The 19,549-nt window shown below is 43.2% G+C and overlaps 1 protein-coding gene across 6 annotated transcripts in view; it reads left to right on the forward strand.

Annotated features, from left to right (window-relative positions):
• Nucleotides 1-9,356, forward strand: part of ANKRD27 (ankyrin repeat domain 27) — a 141,304-nt gene extending 131,948 nt beyond the window's left edge. For all 6 annotated transcript variants that reach the window (XM_033940966.1, XM_033940967.1, XM_033940972.1 and 3 more), the window contains 2 exons: nucleotides 4,338-4,410; nucleotides 6,890-9,356. In XM_033940966.1, the coding sequence (XP_033796857.1) occupies nucleotides 4,338-4,410; nucleotides 6,890-7,240 (424 nt within the window). In that variant the 3' untranslated portion in view covers nucleotides 7,241-9,356. The remainder of the gene's footprint in view (nucleotides 1-4,337; nucleotides 4,411-6,889) is intronic.
• The last annotated feature ends 10,193 nt before the right edge of the window (nucleotides 9,357-19,549 follow it).

Here is a 19,549-nt window from a genome sequence, read left to right on the forward strand (position 1 = left end):
TAACCATCTTAGTCGCTCTTCTCTGGACCCTCTCGAGTAGAACCGTGTCCTCCTTCATGTACAGCAACCAGTGCTGAACGCAGTATTCCAGGTGAGGGCGCACCATGGCCTGGTACAGTGGCATGATAACCTTCTCCGATCTGTTCGTGATCCCCTTCTTTATCATTCCTAGCATTCTGTTCGCCCTTTCTCCACCGCCACACATTGCGCGGATGGCTTCATCAACTTGTCGATCAGAACTCCTCAGTGCCTTTCCTGGGCAGCCCGGAGCCTCCACTTGCATCCAGCTCCCAGTCCACGACTTCTGGAGTCCCAAGGGAGGACGGTCTACCTCTCTTCGTTCTGCCATATCAGAGTGGGCTGGTGGAGCTGCAGCATTTGGTTCTAGCCTTTCAGGAGCAGAGAAATTAAAGCAGAGGAGTAGCTTTTGTGAAACTGGACCGGGCTGGCTTGGCTCGATTGGAGACATGGAATTAGAAGCTGATTGAGAGAGTGGTGAGACTCTTTTTATCAAGCCATGGTAGAGCGTTTTAGTGTGGGCCAACGAGGTAAATGCTCCAACGCTCATAGGAATTGAATGAGCATCGGAGCATTTACCTCACCATCCTGCGCTAAAATGTTCTACTGCAGATTGATTAAAGGGGCCCTAATATAAGTAGGAGCAAGATGAACATTTAACAGTAAACAATGACAAATTTTCATTTCATAAAAAGGGAAATATTTCTTATAAATATACCTTATCTTAGACCTTTAGTAGAAGGAAAAGTCAAAAACAATTGGGCAGAGTTCTTACTGGTAAAAGAAGATCCTAATAATAAAATCCGGGGAGCAAATTCCTTAGGGGCCTGGCCAAATTAAAATCTGTTGTTTGGTATATAAATCTTTAAACCGCTTGGACCTTTCGTATGAACAGGCGGTATAACAAGTTTTAATAAAACATAAACTCAGCTCAAGCTGCCATAGGAAGCCAATGAAGCTTCACGCTACACTGCTGATGGTGGTCCAATTTCGTTTTACCAAATATCAATCTTGCAGTCACATTCTGATTTAGGCATAGTTTCCTTTGCAGTTTAATTATGTTTCTGTGGTGACCAGACTATCTGCATTTGGAGGCAAGGGAGTATATTAAAATAAGGGATATATCCTTGGGAAGGCTTGATTTGGTTGAGCTTAAGTCACAAATTAGCAGGAGGAAGCTGCCTGGATAGGAAAAATGGTATTTACCTTATTTTTCGCTCCATAAGACACACTTTTTTCACCCCAAAAAAGTGGGTGGCAATAAGGGTGCGTCTTATGGAGTGAATACAACAGCCCCCCCTACCTGTTTTTAATCGTGGTGCTTCCCTCGCACAGCGGCGAACAAGGCAGCAGGGAGTTGGGAGGTGTGCCGAGGTGACGGAGGTCAGCAATGTTCTGGTTGCCAGGGTGAAAGCAGTGCATTGTGAAGAGCTCGGAGGGTGTGGATCAATGGAGGAAAGTGGCTTATGGGGACGCCCAGTATACCAGCGAGGGTGCAGTCTTTGTGTTGCGCTGCCAGCCTCTCCCTCTGCTCAGGGTTGCAGCGGAGACCAGCGAAGGAGACCAGTGAAGAAGAGCAGCCAGCGCCTGCGGCTGATGGAGCCAGAGACAAGTGTAACAGAGGCCAACAGCCAATGTAACACATAGCCGGCGGATCAGCCCTGTTGGAGGCGACTGACTGTTGGGCCCTGAGACGGCGGTTATTTCGGTGCGGATTCCTCTCACACCACCGGGAGGCAGCAGCGCGGGACCAGGCAGGCGTGTGAAAAGCTTGCGCCTGCCTTGTTCACCTCGCTGCTGCGACCATCCAGCCACTATTAAAACCAGGTACAGGGTGATGTCCTGTTACCGCGATTAAAACCAGGTATGGGCCAACATGAATAATGCATGGGCCCATTCTACTCTTTTGGTTTGGGGATAGAGGGAAAAGAGTAGAATGGGCCCATGCATTATTTATGTTGGCCTTTAACAATCATTTTTCATGGCGGGGGGAGGGAGGGGTACAATATATCATCTACTTCTGTACATGATGACTTTGTAAGTTGAGAGAGATTTTTTAAATTTGGATGATTAACTGCTTCTTTGCTGTTACTAGTTTCTCCATGACACATTAGAAATACCCAACAAATGTTTTACCTAGTATATAGAGGTATCCATTTCACCATTTGCAGGAAGAGTACCCAGCCACTGCAGTTTTATTGACCAATCTACTAAACATTCCTCTTTCCAGATAATTGGTTACAAATTGTTGGGAACAATAGCAGTTGAATGCTGCTATATGGATTCTCTAAAATAACCATTACTCTGTGTTGGAGCAAGAATGAGTGATTAAATGTTAGTTTTCTTTGTACACCATCTGCGTTAGCTTTGTAATATGCTTATTGTTTTAATTGAAAGAATTGGAATATTTTTCAGGACTATACTTGCTTTAAACTATAAATGGGATGGAGACGGGTGGAATTATCAATGAAATCAGACAAATTTTTGTTCATTTGTTTTGAAGGTGAAAGGGAATATTAATCCTGTTAGCAGGGGCAACTGATGTTTTCGGGGGGGGGGAGGGGGGGAGGTTGTAAAGTGAAGTGATCTAATGGGGTACTTGAGAGCAAAATGTTGCCATTCTTACCATGAAACATTTCTTCCAGGTTAATGTTAGTACACACTGAAGCAGCTTGGCAAGAAGTGTGGGGTTTGGTTCAGAATGTTTGTTGTTTTGGGTTTTTTCCTTTTTTTCCTCCTCTAAATCTAGGGTGCATCTTATGGTCAGATGCGTCTAATGGAGCAAAAAAAAACCAGTAACTTTGTGCATTCTTAGAGAGTTTGTAACATAGTAAACAATGGCAGATAAAGTCCAAAATCATCCATCCAACTGGCCCAGTTACTTTATTCACACTGCTATGAATACAGACACATCCTGTCTGTCAGCTATAAAGTTTGACTGTCTGTTTTTGTCTTCTTCCTTTTCTCCTTTACCATCTATCTCTACCTAAACTCAAGGCTCTGTACTATTCTAAATAGCAATAATAACATGGTCATTGCCTGAGTGTTTAGCCTCTCATTTCCTTTATATAGACTGCTCAGATGATCTGGCTATGCGAATACCTGCATTTCTGCAAGGACTTTTTATTGACAACAGAACTTAAGCCTGCCAGACAGATAAAACTAACTAGCAATTGCATAATCACAGTTTGCTAGATAGCCAAACAACGTAGTGTTTCAATATATTACCCTTCATTCTGGCACCCCAATAAGCACTGTTAAATTAGGCATGTATGCCATCTATGTTTAGTACTACTACTAGTGAGAAGCTCCTTAGGGTGGCAAGATGTCAGTCAAGTTCATTATAATACAATAAAGTCATTTGAGAATCACCTTGGGGCTTGGCAGGCAGAATAGAATGGGCCCAATATTCAGACCGCGGGAGGTAGCCTGGCTGTCTCTTGCAGTTGGCAGCAAACCAGGAAATTTAATGCCAGGCTGTTGAACAGTGAGTATTTCACAGCCTTTTACAAGGTAAGCCTATATATACTTTGATTTTTGGTCACATTATGTTTATTTGCGTTTTAGGATAGCTAATTCCAGTGGGTGGCCCTGAAGCAGTGGCGATTTTTCCACGAAACGAGATACTTGTGTAGAACACTGTCAAAGGCTTTCCTAAAATCTAAATACGCCACATAAGTACTCTCTGCTCACCCAGTCAAAGAAATTGATCGGATTTGTCTAACAGGATTTGCATCTAATGAATCCATGTTGTCTCAGGTCCTGTAATCCACTGGATTCCAGAAATGTTACTACAGTATTCTCTGTTTTAAAAGTATTTCCATTAATTTACTTACCAGAAAAGTCAGACTTACCAGCCTGTAGTTCCCTACTTCTTCCTTACTTTCACTTTTATGGAGAGGAACCAAATTCATCCTTCTCCAGTCCTCCAGTACCACTCCCAACTCTAGAGAAGCATCAGAAAGGTCTGTCAGTAGTTCCTTCAGTAGCCTCAGATGTGCACCATCCAGCCCCATCGCTTTGTCCACCTTTAGTTTAGTTAGCTCCTCATGAACACAATCCTCTGAAAAGAGTTAAGTGTTGTGAAGACTTGCATCATCAAAACATTTTGGTTTCTTATTCTTTTATTATTGGTCTTTTTATTTTGAAAGTGTAATGTTATATATAGGTTAGTAAATTGTTAATTTTGAATTGTACCTTTGAGACAGCAGAACATGAAAAAAAATATAAAAAGGCTATGAAGACTTTTTTTTTTTTACAAGCCATTATAGATTTTAGATTTTATTACTTCTGGTTCATTTCATGTTTGTGTGTGTTAGGTCTGTGAATTTAAGGAAAACAATGACTCAAGATAAAAGCATTCCTAATTTTGGTGAAGACTTAAGGCATCAGGTGAGGTTAAAAATGCTTATTTAGATTTTTTTTCCATTTTTGTACAATGAATGTTCTATTTCTATTATATAATTTATCTACTAATTTTAGAAATCTCTTATAAGCGGCATAATAAATTTTAATAAACTTGAAACTTGTAAAATGTTTTTTTATATAATTACTGTAGAAGTTACATCTGTAAAAGTATGCATGGGCAACAAGAAGGCACATATTTTCACAACCTGCATATAGTGTGCTTAGTGGTAGAATTTGGGGAGACTAGAGGTGAGGCCATGATTTCCACACACAGTTTATAAAATCTTCAGAAACATTTTGTCTGTGAGTTCAGTGTAGCCATGAAGTCTGATGCTTTGTCCTTAGGCACCTGTGTGTCTTTATAAAAATACTTTGGCCTTGATTCTATAAAGTCTACCTAAAGTTAGGCACTGATAAATTTAATTGAGCAATAGGCTTAATCAGTGCTGATATTGGCACTCAACATCTCATAATCGGCTTTAATTGGACTTAATTGAAAGTTAGGCACTTAACTCCAAAACCTCGATGCTATAAAATGTAGGCACCTATCCCAAAGCACCTACACTAAAAGTGGGCATGGTTGGAGTGGATCATAGGCATGTTTTCGAGTTAGGCAATTCTACAAACGGCACTTTGTTAGGCAGTGGTAGGTGGTGTACCAGCGTAAATAAAAATGTAGCCACCTACCAGTGGCACTGTAATCGCGGCTATGGAAGCGCTTATGGCTGAAGTAGGCATGGCCAATGCCAAAAATGCTGGTAGGCACCTCTTTAGATGTGATTCACGTGAAAGGTAGACGCCAGAAATATAGGCCTTCAAAGTCCTGGCCTACATGTCTGGTGCCTATCTTTCACGCAAGTCGTGATTCTACAAACGGCACTGCTGCGTGATTGAAAGCATTTTTATAGGCGACTGCCGATAGCAGTGCCATTTGCAGAATCTTGCCCTTTGTGAATCTGGTGTCATTAGGCTTGATACAGGTGCCTAATTTTAGCCAAAGAAAACTGGAATAAATTGGAGACACCTAAATGTTAGGACACTGAGTGCCACCTAAGTATGCTTAAGTGACACTAAGCATGATTCTATAATGGGTGCCCAAGTTTTAAAGAATCAGTGCTGATATCAGTGCTTAACTTTAGGCAGATTTTAAGAATCAGGGGGCCTACGTGCCTTTATAAAATAGACTAGAGATGGTTGCCTTTATGCCTTGACACAGTAGGTATCCTGTTGGAAAATGAATCCTCCAAATGTGTACAGTGGATGACAGAATCAGAAGAAACAGCAAAGAGCGGGATGCAGAAAGAATATTAAAAGATAACACAGAGCTTTACAGCAACAAATGCTATGCTTTGGAATATAGCTAAACCTCTTTGTAGGTAAAGACATAAGCAATGTGTTAGTGTATGTATTTCTGTCTGTTGTGAAAAATCAATGTGTATTGAATGTGAACCTGATACAAGGTGAGTTGTTGAGGGGGATGGTAGGCTCTTTAATTTAGTTTAATTGTAACCCTCCCCTCCCTTTACAAAACCGTAGTGTTTTTTAGCCACGGCGGTAACAGCGCCAGTGTTCTTAGGAATTCTATGAGCATCGACGCTGTTACTGCCGCAGTGTTTGAGATAAGTGATTCTCAAGTGTTTTCACTTTTGACATCTTTGTAAAATTATTGGGCCTTTTCCTCCACCCTTCTTCCAGTCCTCTTTCATTGGGCAGTACTGGTGCCGCTCGTTCTCTTGTTGGTGTCTGAGCAGGGCTATAATTACACTTCACTTTCTTTCTCTTGCCATGAAAAGCAGAGCAGACTTGCACTCAAGCCGTGGCAGTCATGAAATGAGAGCTATTGTTGTAGGCCATCGCTATGTTTTAGTGCAAAATGTTTTCTCAACATTCTAGTTAAACATTTCAGAATGGGAGAAGCAGAATTATACTGATTGTGTTGTATAGATGTAACCTACTTTCAAGACATAGATAACTTTTTGTATTTTAAGTTAGTTTTTCTAATACTGGGGATCTTTTACTAAGGTGCGCTAGCTGATTTAGCGCACATTAAATGCTAACGCATCCATAGAATATAATGGGTGCTAAATCAGCTAGCATGCCTTAGTAAAAGACCCCCACTATTAGGGTCTTTTACATGCCAAACATAAACTAATTTCTTATCTTGGGTTGTTATTCTTTATGGACCACTATTTGTCTTACTGCTTGGCCACTGCTGTCAGTTACATAAATACTGCTGCTCCCTGGAACAGTAATCAATCATTGCAGAGAGCTAAAGAGTAAGGAAAAGGGCCAAAATGTAAGCATGACAGCAAGAAAGAGCACAGAAAATGGTTTTAGGTTAAAGGGAAAACGATGTATACTGTATTAGTTTTTGTTTGTTGAGGAAACCGACATGCCATGTGTAAGAAAATATACTGCAACCAGCATGTATCAATGTTTCTGATGTATACCTTTTTGATTACAGTTGGCAATTAAACATTTTGACAAAAAGAAGTTGAAACCTGTGGAGGTACTGGAAGAGAACAGAGCTGAGAGGGTTGTAGGAGAAAATGCTGATGATTCTGTAAAAGATGTGGCGGTAGAGACGGACAGTGGAGATAAACCGATGGGTTGCATTAAAAGTATGTCTGCAATACATTTACCCATGCGTTCTAGTAATACAGTACTAAATTTCATGGAACAAAGAGGTTTAAGGTCTGAACACTGTGATAGACACGCCGAGATTGTGGAAGAAAATGGATGTGTATGCAGTCAAAGGCTGAAATGCCAGGAACCACTGGAATTTGACTCGCCCACAGGATGCAGAAGGGATTAAACAGGGCTGTGACGATCTCCAGTGAAGGAAGGCTGCTGTTTAAGGATGTGGCTTGCGCCCATCTTAGAGATTCACATTCAATCTTGCAGGGCACCTTAACTGATTCCTACTGGCTCCAGAATCTAAACTACAAGACACTATTTTTTTTTTCTGCACTCAAAACACTGTGACAAAGTTTAGGGGAACAGGATGAAAAGGACATGATTTCTCCCTGGCATTTCTCATGGTATTGCTGAAATAAAGGCCATTATCAGAGTTCAAAACCCATGTGCCTAGCATAACACATTGAACTACTGTGGTATGTTTAGTTTCCTAGAAATGAATATATTCACAAAATATCACTCGATGCCAGCTTCCTAAATGTTGCAGAGTTTAATGAAGGTGCACTACCTGTTCAGTATAAAATGGCTGGAAAAAATACCCCTTGTGCAACCCTTGTATTTATTACTTTTGCCAATTTCTCACCACTGAATTGTTTGTTTAAGAAATACATTTCACAAGAAAAATCATACCCTTTGTTGTGTAATATTTCAGAAGTTCTCGGCACTACTGCCCAGTATCAACAGTTTTGTCTGGAATGTATTCTTTAAGCATTTGCCTCACATAAAGTAGTATTTGGCAGTGAGTTACATATTAAAGCCAATATGGCTCGGTCTGACTTACACTACTCTCCCAGGGATATCAATAAATAGATATCTCTCATGGTCATTCACTGGGGCTGTCTTGAAAACCAGATGGTTTGGAGGCCCTCCATGGTTGCAGTTTCTTCCACATAATTAGTAGAGATATCCCGAGAACCTAAGCTAGTTGTAGTTAGGCAAGATTGACATTTGACACCCCCCTCTTAAAGAATATAAAACTCACCACTGTTACAGCAGGTTTGAAAATTACACATTGGGTTTTCAGTTAAGATGCCACTTAACATATGATACATGTGATACGAGTCTAGTTCTAATAAAAGTAGGGTTTAAATTATGTAAATCTCAGCCCACTTTATCCAATTAAAGTTGGAAATGATTCTTGAAAAGATACTGAAATAGATTTGAATTTTTATATTTAATTTTGAAAACTGTGGAAAAGTACATCTTTATTATGTTTACAACTTAATGAAAGGTGAATCACCTCAATATCAACTTAATCAAAAACTTTTTTTAAAAATTTTATTTTTCTTACAAGTCCCCAAGCAAAATAGCAGTGTTTATGAGAAGAATTAGAAATGAGCAGTTTTCTTAAAATCCAGCAGTACTAATCTGCCAGCATTTGGATATTTTATAAGCATTTACCTCATTTCAAGCCTATTCATTACAGTGAATGTAAGTCACAAAGGCTGATTTATAAACTCCTCGGACTCTTCATAGCAATGAGTCAATTTCTCAGAAAGACTCCTTAAACAGAATAGAAAAAACAACAACTGCTGTTCAATTCTTTCCCCAGAAAAGCTATTGGTCTTTTAAGAAATTAACAAAAAAAAAGTGTAAATACTTATAAAAAAATATATATATATATATATATGTGAGTGCTATCAGATTAATAGTGCTAGATATTTAAAGAAAATATCTCATTTTTAATCATTCTTCTTACAAGTCCCCTCAAAATAAACTAATTGATTTTGAATGCTACTTATAATATTGGGGTAGCTCACCTTTTATCCTGTTGAATGTACATTTAGCACTTTAAATTTCCAAATCATCTTCTGAAAAGTTATTTATAATTAAGGTAAAATAACTTCTGACAACCCACCACTGATCCTATGTGATAGCACTTTGCGCTGTGCAAAGCCTAAGGGAAAACCAAGGTTCTTCATACAGTGTTGATATAAACTAGATCATGTTATATATTTGGTAGAACACAAGTGTGGTATAAGATAAGGTTTTCAGCCATTTTATATTGTATTGTGGATATATTTTGCCAAATAGTAAAGGAAAGTTGTTTTCTAATTTTCAGTATAAAATATGTCCACTATAACTCATGTGTTTTTGCAAAAACAAATGTATCTGTAACGGTTATATTTTTCTACTAAGTAATATATGATTTTTGCTAATTTCCTAATGTGCCTTTCATATGTACCAAATGTTCATGGGTGATAAAACAATAGTAAAAGTGATTCTGCAAAGTGCATTTTTGAAATATTCTGTTTGAAGTACTGTGTTTTACTTTTAGGGTGGTATGTGATAAAGTAGGGGAGGGGGGGGGGGGCTTTTTATTAAAGTGCAGTAAACATTTTCAGTTCCCATGCATTAAATGCAAAGCCTTTACTATAACTGAAAGTGTGTTCAGCATTTCCTCATGTAAGCAATATAGTAACATAGTAAGTGGCGACAGATAAAGACCTGAAAGGTCCATCCAGTCTGCCCAGCAATCACATCTGTGATCAAGGCAACGTTGAACCAACAAGCTAATAATTTTTCATTTTACTTGCTAAGTTCCGCCATAAGATGTCTTCTCCCATATAGGCAAAACCTATATGGACAATATGAATGTGGTATACCTCCCAGAATATTTGTCTTCCTGGCTCCAATGTCCTGTACTAATGGCTCCTTTTACTAAGCTGCGCACGCAGGATTTTAGCGTGTGCTAAACCCACACAATGCGGTTAGAACTAACACCAGCTCAATGCTGGAGTTAAGGTCTAGTGTGTGCGACAATTCCTCGTGCGCTAAAACCCTTATCGCAGCTTAGTAAAAGGAGCCCTAAATGCAGCAACCCAGTTCTTGACTGTAGAGTAGGAAGGGCACTTATCCCCTAATGTAATTGTTTGGAAATCTATTAGTTAGCTCTCTGTCTCTTACCAGCAGTTCAGGAAATTATTGAAAACCTATTTATTTAAGAAATGTTTGTAATTTCTAGGTCATTTGTTTTTATTGTCACTGTTTCAGTTTTCTTTTGTAAACCGCATAGAACTCCTAAGGTATTGCGGTATAACAATAAATGGTTATGTTATTCTGTGTTATATCATCATAAATTTGTTTGGCCGAATTCCCTTTTAGGAAAAGATATTTCATCACCGCTTGTCATTCTTTGGCAGTGAAATCTCCATTGTTTTGCACCATTTTTTCTTCAGATTTGCAAAAAACAAATTAATCAGGATACAATTATGAAATTTGGGTCAAACACATACAAAACAAATTTTGATGTGATGAAAGTAAAAAGTAGGTGAAATTGGAAAAGTCAAAAACTTATCGGCATCCTCTCGTATTTTTTTGAAAGAGTAAACAAGCGACTCGCTAGGGTCGGAAAAAGTGCCTGCATATCATATGGGCAGCACTGCCTACCTACATCGTGTAGCGCTGTAGAAATGAGTCATAGTCCTGCATTCACATAATTCAGTTGTCACTTATTTTCCTGAGTTTCCTTTTCATTTCTTGTGGTTTTCATGGGCTTCAGCTAGTTTTGCCTACTTCTCCAGCTCAACTCATTTGGGCCAATTAGCTGAGCTGTTAAGTGTCTTTTCAACATAGTTTCAGATTTAATTCATTCAAGAACATAAGAATAGCCTTACTGGGTCAGACCATTGGTCCATCTAGCCCTGTATCCCATCTTCACAGAGGCCAATCCAAAGTCACAAGTACCTGGCAAAAATCCAAATAGTAGCAGCATTCCATGCCACTGATCAAGTTTAACAATTTGGGCTTAGCTGAGCATATCACCTTGAATTCACCAGCTTTAGCCTCACGTGCTCAGTCCACCTTATTGGCATATAGCAGGGGTAGGCAATTCCAGTCCTCGAGAGCCGGAGCCAGGTCAGGTTTTCAGGATATCCACAATGGATATGTATGAGATGGATTTTCATGCACTGCCTCCTTGAGATGCAAATCTATCTCATGCATATTTATTGTGGCTATCCTGAAAACCTCTTCTGGCTTGCGAGGATCAGAATTGCCTACCCAGACCTAGGGCAGTTTATACAATATAGTCCGGGGGAGGGGGGTCAAAGACCCTCCTCGAGGACTGCAATCCAGTCGGGTTTTCAGGATTTCCCCAATGAATATGCATGAGATCTATTTGCATGCATTACTTTCATTGTATGCTAATAGATCTCGTGCATATTCATTGGGGAAATCCTGAAAACCCGACTGGATTGCAGCCCTTGAGGAGGGACTTTGACACCCCTGATATAATCACTTTAGATATGAAGAAGAAATTCACTGAATGAGGGAGGCTTTATAAGGGAGACTATAGGAATCCAGATCCTCATGTCCTTAAGTGAAGATTTTTATAAGGTGATAATGAGGGGTGGAGACTCGGAACACTTATTTTTATAAAATGGTAACTACTGATTTATTACTAATGAGTGCTGTTTTTTGTGCAAAGTTTCCTATATACTAGTTACAGAAGACAATAAGATCATATGAAGTGGGGGGGGGGGGGGTTATTTTAATGCTTCCAGGAGATTGTGCCAGAAGTGGCTGCATTTTGACAACAAGGCTGCGTCAGGGGTATACAGCCAACTGGTGACATACAACAGTTGATACCAGTGGTGAAAATGATCATGGGTTTGTTACAACTGACTGGAAATTTTTTGCTGTAATTGCCCTACTAGTGGCACTCCCTCAGTGCAGGGAATCTCCACCCAATCCTAAGGACACACCTAGCCAGTCAGGTTTTCAGGATATCCATAATAAATATGCATGTTCTACCTCCGCTGTATGCAAATTTATCTCATGCATATTCATTGCGGCTATCCTGAAAACCTGACTGGTTAGGTCAAGGGTGTCAAATGTCAGTCCTCGAGGGCCGCAATCCAGTCAGGTTTTCAGGATTTCCTCAATGAATATGCATGAGATCTATTAGCATACAATGAAAGCATTGCATGCAAATAGATCTCATGCATATTCATTGGGGAAATCCTGAAAAACCGACTGGATTGCGGCCCTCGAGGGACTTTGACACCCCTGGATTATATTGTATAATCTGCCTTAGGTCTAGGGCAGGGGTAGGCAATTCCGGTCAAGAGCCAGAGCCAGGTCAAGTTTTCAGGATAGCCACAATAAATATGCATGAGATAGATTTGCATCTCAAGGAGGTAGTGAATGTAAATCCATCTCATACATATTCGTTTTGGGCTATTTGGAATTCAATCTCACACTTTCAGTGGAGCCTAGTTTTTCTTATCTGTATAATGCAGTTGGTGGAGTGCTAGCATGATATACCACTTTGAATGAATTCCTTCAGAAGGCTGTACATTACTCCTAGTAAATATATGAAAAAAGGAAGGCCTATTAGATACTAAAAAATTGTTTAGGTCATTGAGTGACTTTGCAAATACAGGCCCTTGCCTCGCTGTATTGATGGACCCTCCTCCCTCACCAAGCCAACAGGCTGTGTTTTTTCAGACCAAGATGCAAACCATTAGCCTAAAACTCCAGTATCACATTGTACCCCCAGTGGAGGTAGTTAGCCCCTCTTTGAGGTTATTAGCAGTGCTGGAAGATAGGATCTGGTCAGACTTTCTGGAAGTGTTTTGAAAAGATATGCAGAAAATGTACTTGAAGTATGCTCATCTTTTGAGCTGGATTTTTGTCCTCCGAGCTTGTTAAAAGTTGCTATAGTTTTGTGTCTAACTGCTGTAATGGATGCAGCTAAGGTTCACGCTAGGCTCACTTCTTGCTGGTCAGAGGCTGATCTGGCAGAGATGCTGATTACACCTGTACTGAGGAATCCTAGAGTCCAAAAACTTGCCTTCCAATTATAGATCCGTAGCTTTGATTCCAATTTATGTTAAGGTAATGGAGGGGTTGGTGGCATCTTATTCATCATTCTGTTAGAAGATCCTGCCTTGCTGCATACATCTCAGAGTTTAAGATGAATCATTGTACAGACACTGTTAGGATTCCTGTTGGACACAGTTCACCAGTGGCAGTGAGGGAAAAAAGCTTTGATTGTACAGTTTGATTTATCTTGTGCATTTGATCTTCTTCAGATACTGGCAGCTGTGGGGATTGAGGGTTGGAGCTACTCTTGGTTTCAAGATTTTTTTGCAGACAAGAACTTATAGGATTAAGGTCCTGGGGAAGTTCCGCTAGTTGGACCTAGCCCTGTGAGGTCCCTCAGGGTTTTTTACTGTCCCCTATGTTATTTAATTTGTATCTTGCCTCTTTAGGATTAATTTTGGATGGTATGAATGTATCCCTGTATAACTATGAAGACAGTATTATTCTTCTCTTACCTGTGGTGCATTTGGTTGAAGAGGATTCTGAGTCCTTTAGTGCGATAATAGATTCTATAGAAGATTGGATGTGCTCGCATAAGTTGAAACTCAATACAGATAAAAGCAAACTATTGTTGGTGGAGTGACGAGCAACCTACTTTAACTGAGGTTTTAATCAAGAATGTATCACATCCTTTATCATACTCTCTGTGATTGTTAGGGACCTTCGACTACTGCAACGTGTTGTATCTATCCTGCTGTGCAGGTAGGATAAAAGGGCTACAAATGGTGCAGTTGATCTTTTAATTGAACAAATTTAATTGTATTTCTCCCTTTTATATAAAAGTATATTGGCTTCCTAGTCAAGCATGACTTTTACAAGTTAAATTTTGTTGTATACTTTATAAAGTACTGTTTGGCCTAGCCCTCCTCCTAACTCTTATCTGGTGGCTGAATTGGTTTGGGGGTGTGGTACCAGGTGCAAAAGAATCCAACACCTCTTTGCCTATCCATTGGTTAGAACAAGGCCAGGTCAGGTTTTCAGGATATCCACAATGAGCTAGATTTGCATCTCAAGGAGGTAGTGCATGCAAATCCATCTCATACATATTCATTGTGGATATCCTGAAAACCTGACTTAGCTCCGGCTCTTGAGGACTGGAATTGCCTACCTCTGGGTTAGAGAAATGGTCTCAAACTCTTTGCAGAGCCACATTTTGGATTTGTAGATACTTGGAGGGCCGCAGAAAAAAAGTTAGGCCCAGATTCACTAAAATATTGCGATTCAATCGCTGTTGGCTGATTTTAAAACAGCAATTGATTCACTATCTTAATTTGCATACAAACTCAATTACTCAGTGAATGATTGAGTCAGGGAGAGCCCTGACAGTAATGACAGGAAGCAGCCTCCTGTCACTGCTGTCAGGGCTCCTGTCAACCGCCCTGACAATAGGGATGCCCACTCCCTCCTGCCACTGGACCTGGATGATGACCCCCCTCCCCCGGTAGAGTCCTGTGCCAGTTACAGACCCTATTGCTTTATTTAATTGTGACATCAAAATTATAGCTAAAGTTCTGGCCCTTCGTTTGGCGAATGTTTTGCCCAACATAAAGCAAACTGTCTTTGTCAAGGGGCAATTGATTGCTGATAATGTAAGGAATGTAGTCAATATATTTCATTGGTTGCATACACAAAGGGGGCAGGGTTTTTAGCCGACACAGAAAAGGCCTTTGATAGTGGGAGTTTTTGTTCACCCTACTCCATAGAGTGGGTATGGGTCTTAATATTAGATTAAATCATTGTATATGCAATCTACCGTATTTTCGCGGATATAACGCGCACCATTGTAAAACGCGCACAGGGGTATAGTGCGCAGAAATCACGATGATATGTACAAAAACTTTTCTATACCGCGCTCAGGCATATAACGCGCATGCTGCCCGACTCTCCTCTGGCCACCCCGACTCTCCTTTCGCTCTCCCCGACTCTCCTCTGGCCACCCCGACTCTCCTTTCGCCCTCCCCGACTCTCATCTGGTTGCCCCGACTCACCCTGACTTTCGGTGCACTGCCCCGACTCTCCTCTGGTTGCCCCGACTCACCCTGACTTTCGGTGCACTGCCCCGACTCTCCTCTGGTTGCCCCGACTCACCGTTCACCCGCCCTGACTTTCGGTGCACTGCCCCGCCTCTCCGTGCCTGTCCCCCTTGAAGTCCTGTCCCCCCTTGAAGGTCTGCCTGTCCCCCCTTGAAGGTCTGCCTGTCCCCCCTTGAAGTCCTGTCCCCCTTGAAGGTCTGCCTGTCCCCCTTGAAGATCTGCCTGTCCCCCCTTGAAGTCCTGTCCCCCTCCTGAAAGCCTGATGCCCCCCCTCGACGTCCGATTCTTCTCCCCCCTCGGCAGGACCACTCGCACCCCCACCCCGAAGGACCGCCGACTCCCCGACAATATTGGGCCAGGAGGGAGCCCAAATCCTCCTGGCCACGGCGACCCCCTAACCCCACCCCGCACTACATTACGGGCAGGAGGGATCCCAGGCCCTCCTGCCCTCGACGCAAACCCCCCCCCCCCCCAGCCGACCCGCGACCCCCCTGGCCGACCCCCACACCCCCCTTCCCCGTACCTTTGGAAGTTGGCCGGACAGACGGGAGCCAAACCCGCCTGTCCGGCAGGCAGCCAACGAAGGAATGAGGCCGGATTGGCCCATCCGTCCTAAAGCTCCGCCTACTGGTGGGGCCTAAGGCGCGTGGGCCAATCAGAATAGGCCCTGGAGCCTTAGGTCCCACCAGGGGGCGCGGCCTGAGACACATGGTCGGGTTTGGCCCATGTGCCTCAGGCCGCGCCCCCAGGTGGGACCTAAGGCTCCAGGGCCTATTCTGATTGGCCCACGCGCCTTAGGCCCCACCAGTAGGTGGAGCTTTAGGACGGATGGGCCAATCCGGCCTCATTCCTTCGTTGGCTGCCTGCCGGACAGGCGGGTTTGGCTCCCGTCTGTCCGGCCAACTTCCAAAGGTACGGGGAAGGGGGGTGGGGGGGTCGTGGGGGTCGGCCAGGGGGGTCGCGGGTCGGCTGGGGGGGCGGTCAGAGGTTCTTGGGGGGGGGCGGTCGTTGGAGGGAGGGGGGTTTGCGTCGAGGGCAGGAGGGCCTGGGATCCCTCCTGCCCGTAATGTAGTGCGGGGTGGGGTTAGGGGGTCGCCGTGGCCAGGAGGGTTTGGGCTCCCTCCTGGCCCGAAATTGTTGGGGAGTCGGCGGTCCTTCGGGGTGAGGGTGCGAGTGGTCCTGCCGGGGGGGGGGATGTATCGGACGTCGGGGAGTCGGCCGGGCAAGAGGGCTTGGGCTCCCTCTTGCTCCGATCGTGGATGCGGGTGGGAGCGCGTGCGAGCGGTTGTTCGGGGTGGGGGTGCGAGCGGTCCTGCTGGGGGGTGAATCGGGCGTCGGGCGGGGTGGGAACTATGTTTAAAAACTTTTGTATACCGCGCTCAGGCATATAACGCGCGAGGGGTATGCGCGGTACGTAAAATCACGTATAACGCGCGCGTTATATCCGCGAAAATACGGTAGATCTTGAATAGTGGTTAATGGGACAAGCTCAGAGGATTTTCCTCTTTTTCACAGGACCCAGCAGGGCTGCCCACTGTCCCCTATGCTTTTTACATTAGAAATTGAGTCCCTGGTCACACACATTCGGTTAAATGCTGCAGTAGCCCCTGTACAAATTGGTCAACAGGCACACAAAGCGATGCTATATGCCAATGGTCTTTGCCTTTTCTCCTGCAGGAATTGGCTAGTTACTCAACATTTTTGGGCTACAAGTTGAATGCAGGGAAGACAGAAGCATTGGTGATCGGATTTCTCCCACTGGACTGGGTGTGGCCTTTTCCTGGGTTGCTCATAGCTTTCGCTATCTTGGGGTGTTGTCCGTTACCTAGCTGAGTTGTATCAGTTAAATTATCCAGCTCTGATTAAGAAAATGGGGGAGGAAATGGTGAATTTGGGAAAACTAACGTTGAGTTGCTGGGGGAGAATAGCAGCGTATAAGATGATGATTCTCCCTCAGTTTAATTTTATGTGTGCTCAGCTTCCCTTGACCATACTTCAGGTTTTGCTAGCCCAATGGCAAAGGAGGTTGAGTACATTTGTTGGAGGGGGGTGTTAATCTACCTGTATTGTGGACCTATCATAGAGCAGCTATATTCCAAGCCATGTTTTTTCTCTATAGGGAGCAGATGGATATCCCCTGGGTGACTATTGAGAAGATGTTTTTTAGTCTGTAGAGTATTTTTGAATTTGGGGGTCCACTATCAGTAAAGAGAAGGATCTAATGATTAAAGATCATCCCTTTTTAGGACCGTTAGTAGAGAATGTTCAGAGGAGCCAGAAGGAGGTTGGGGGCACAATTTTTTTTCAGAGAGCACTATTGGTGTTTATGCTCCATTTTCAGGACCTGAGTGGCAGTCGCTATGCAGACAACTGAAAGGGGTAACTAAATTCAAGTACTTGTTTGAGATTCCACTTATGGGGAATTTAGGAAACCATATCTGTTCCTGAAGTATCTAGACAGCTGACCCGTTCAATTCTTTCTCTCCAATAACAGTTCCCTTGAACTGTTAACCACTATCTTTCACCTCGGTTAAGTTCATTCAATTTGTACCATCTTTTAATCTTTGTAAACCGCATAGAACTTCACGGTCCTGCGGTATATAAAAAACTGTTATTATTATTAAGATTCTGATCACTAAAAGCCAATTGGAGATACAGAAGCAGGGGGGGTTTGCCCCCTTTTTTTTTGCTTACTTTCAGCTTCGTTTGTTCATGTCTCAAGTTCCATTGCCACATCTGGAAAGATCCCCTATCCCATTGGAAAGGTAACTATTTCTGGGTCCAGCTCAAAGAAATTACTTTCTAGGGTTTATAAAGCACTAGTGTTTAAGCCCGTTACATTAACGGGTGCTAGAAAGCAGCCCCCTTTCCCACTCCAGTTCCTCCCTGTCTCTCCATGGCCCCCTTCTGTCTTTCCCCCAAGCAAAGCTGTCTGCCTCCCAGCACACCCCTCCCCCCAAAGCAGCCTCCTTTCCCTCTCCCCCTCCAGTTCCTCCCTGTCTCTCCATGGTCCACTTCTGTCTTCCCCCCCCAAGCAAAACTGTCTGCCTCCCAGCACACCCCTCCCCCAAAGCAGCCCCCTTTCCCTCTCCCCCTCCAGTTCCTCCCTGTCTCTCCGTGTCCCCCTTCTTCCCCCCCCCCAAGCAAAGCAGTTTGCCTCCCAGCACACCCCTCCACCAAAGCAGCCCCCTTTCCCTCTCCCCCTCCAGTTCATCTGCCCCATTTCATCCTCTTCTTTTTGATCAAGGTCTCGCCCTACCTGTTAATACATTATCTCTCACCTCCCAGTTCTGGTCCTGTAATTTATCATAGCTGTCTCATTACCTCTTCCCTCGATTTCATACCCTCTTCTCCCCCTCCCCTTCCGCGGGTCAGGTGTCATCCTTACATTGTTCACTCCCCGCCAGTATGCAGGTCGGCAAGTCACCAGCAGAGCCAGCAAAATACAGGCTGCTTCCGGGAAGCATGGAAGAGAGGCCGCCGCTGTTCCTCCTCACCTGCCTTTACATCCCCTTATTGCTGGGCGGCGGCAGCGCCCTGGACCTGCACTTTTTGGGCCTTGAGGCCGAAGTGGCACTCAACCTGTTGCTGGGGGCGGACTGGACACGAAATTCGTGGTGCTGGAAAGGCTCTGGACGCGAGCTGGGAGGAAGACCAGTGGTTGCTGAGGCTGCAGCTGCCCAGGAACCCCGTTACACTCTCTGTGCGCCTCCGGGTCCACGTGCACGGCACACTCCAAAGAAGGAAGGGCGGTGGTGACAGCAATTTGTTTTGCAGTGAGTAAGGGCGGGAGAGGGGGAAGCTCCAGAGTGTTCCCTGCCGCCGCATTCTAAAATAGAATCTGGCCACGGATCACACACCACAGCGGCAGGGAATACGAAACCCTAAGTGCACATGCGGTGCTTAGAGTTTTATTATATAGGCTTATTAGACAAAACCAAGACCCTAGATCAGGGGTGTCAAAGTCCCTCCTTGAGGGCCGCAATCCAGTCGGGTTTTCAGGATTTCTCCAATGAATATGCATGAGATCTATTTGCATGCACTGCTTTCATTGTATGCTAATAGATCTCATGCATATTTATTGGGGAAATCCTGAAAACCTGACTGGATTGTGGCCCTCGAAGAGGGACTTTGACACCCCTGCCCTAGATAGTTCTTGTGAAACCCGCTGCCAGGCTCTGGGTCTGAGATGGGAAGAGATTTACTCATTCACAAATGTTCCTGGGGAGGGAAGGAGATAAATTTAATTTGATAACATTAATTGTAGAATTTCAAGTGATATATCTATGTTAAAATGTTAATACCAATGTTGATGTAAGTTATAAAATGAATAAATAATTATATATAAAAAAGAAGTACTGTATAAAATCTCAGTAGAGTAATAAGCACAGTAGTAGTTCTTCAGAGCCAGCTAGTTAAAAAGAAGCTCAACAGCATGAGCCCTGGTTATTAAGAGATTTCAAAGCAGCATGAGAGCAGGGGCAAAGAAGATTCCGATGTATTTTCACTGTACTAAAGTCCACCACACACAATTTTTGCTTCTATTAAGAAGTTTCATTTACTGC

This window comes from Geotrypetes seraphini, chromosome 4 (assembly GCF_902459505.1).
Source record: "Geotrypetes seraphini chromosome 4, aGeoSer1.1, whole genome shotgun sequence".
Classification (NCBI taxonomy): Eukaryota; Metazoa; Chordata; class Amphibia; order Gymnophiona; family Dermophiidae; genus Geotrypetes; species Geotrypetes seraphini.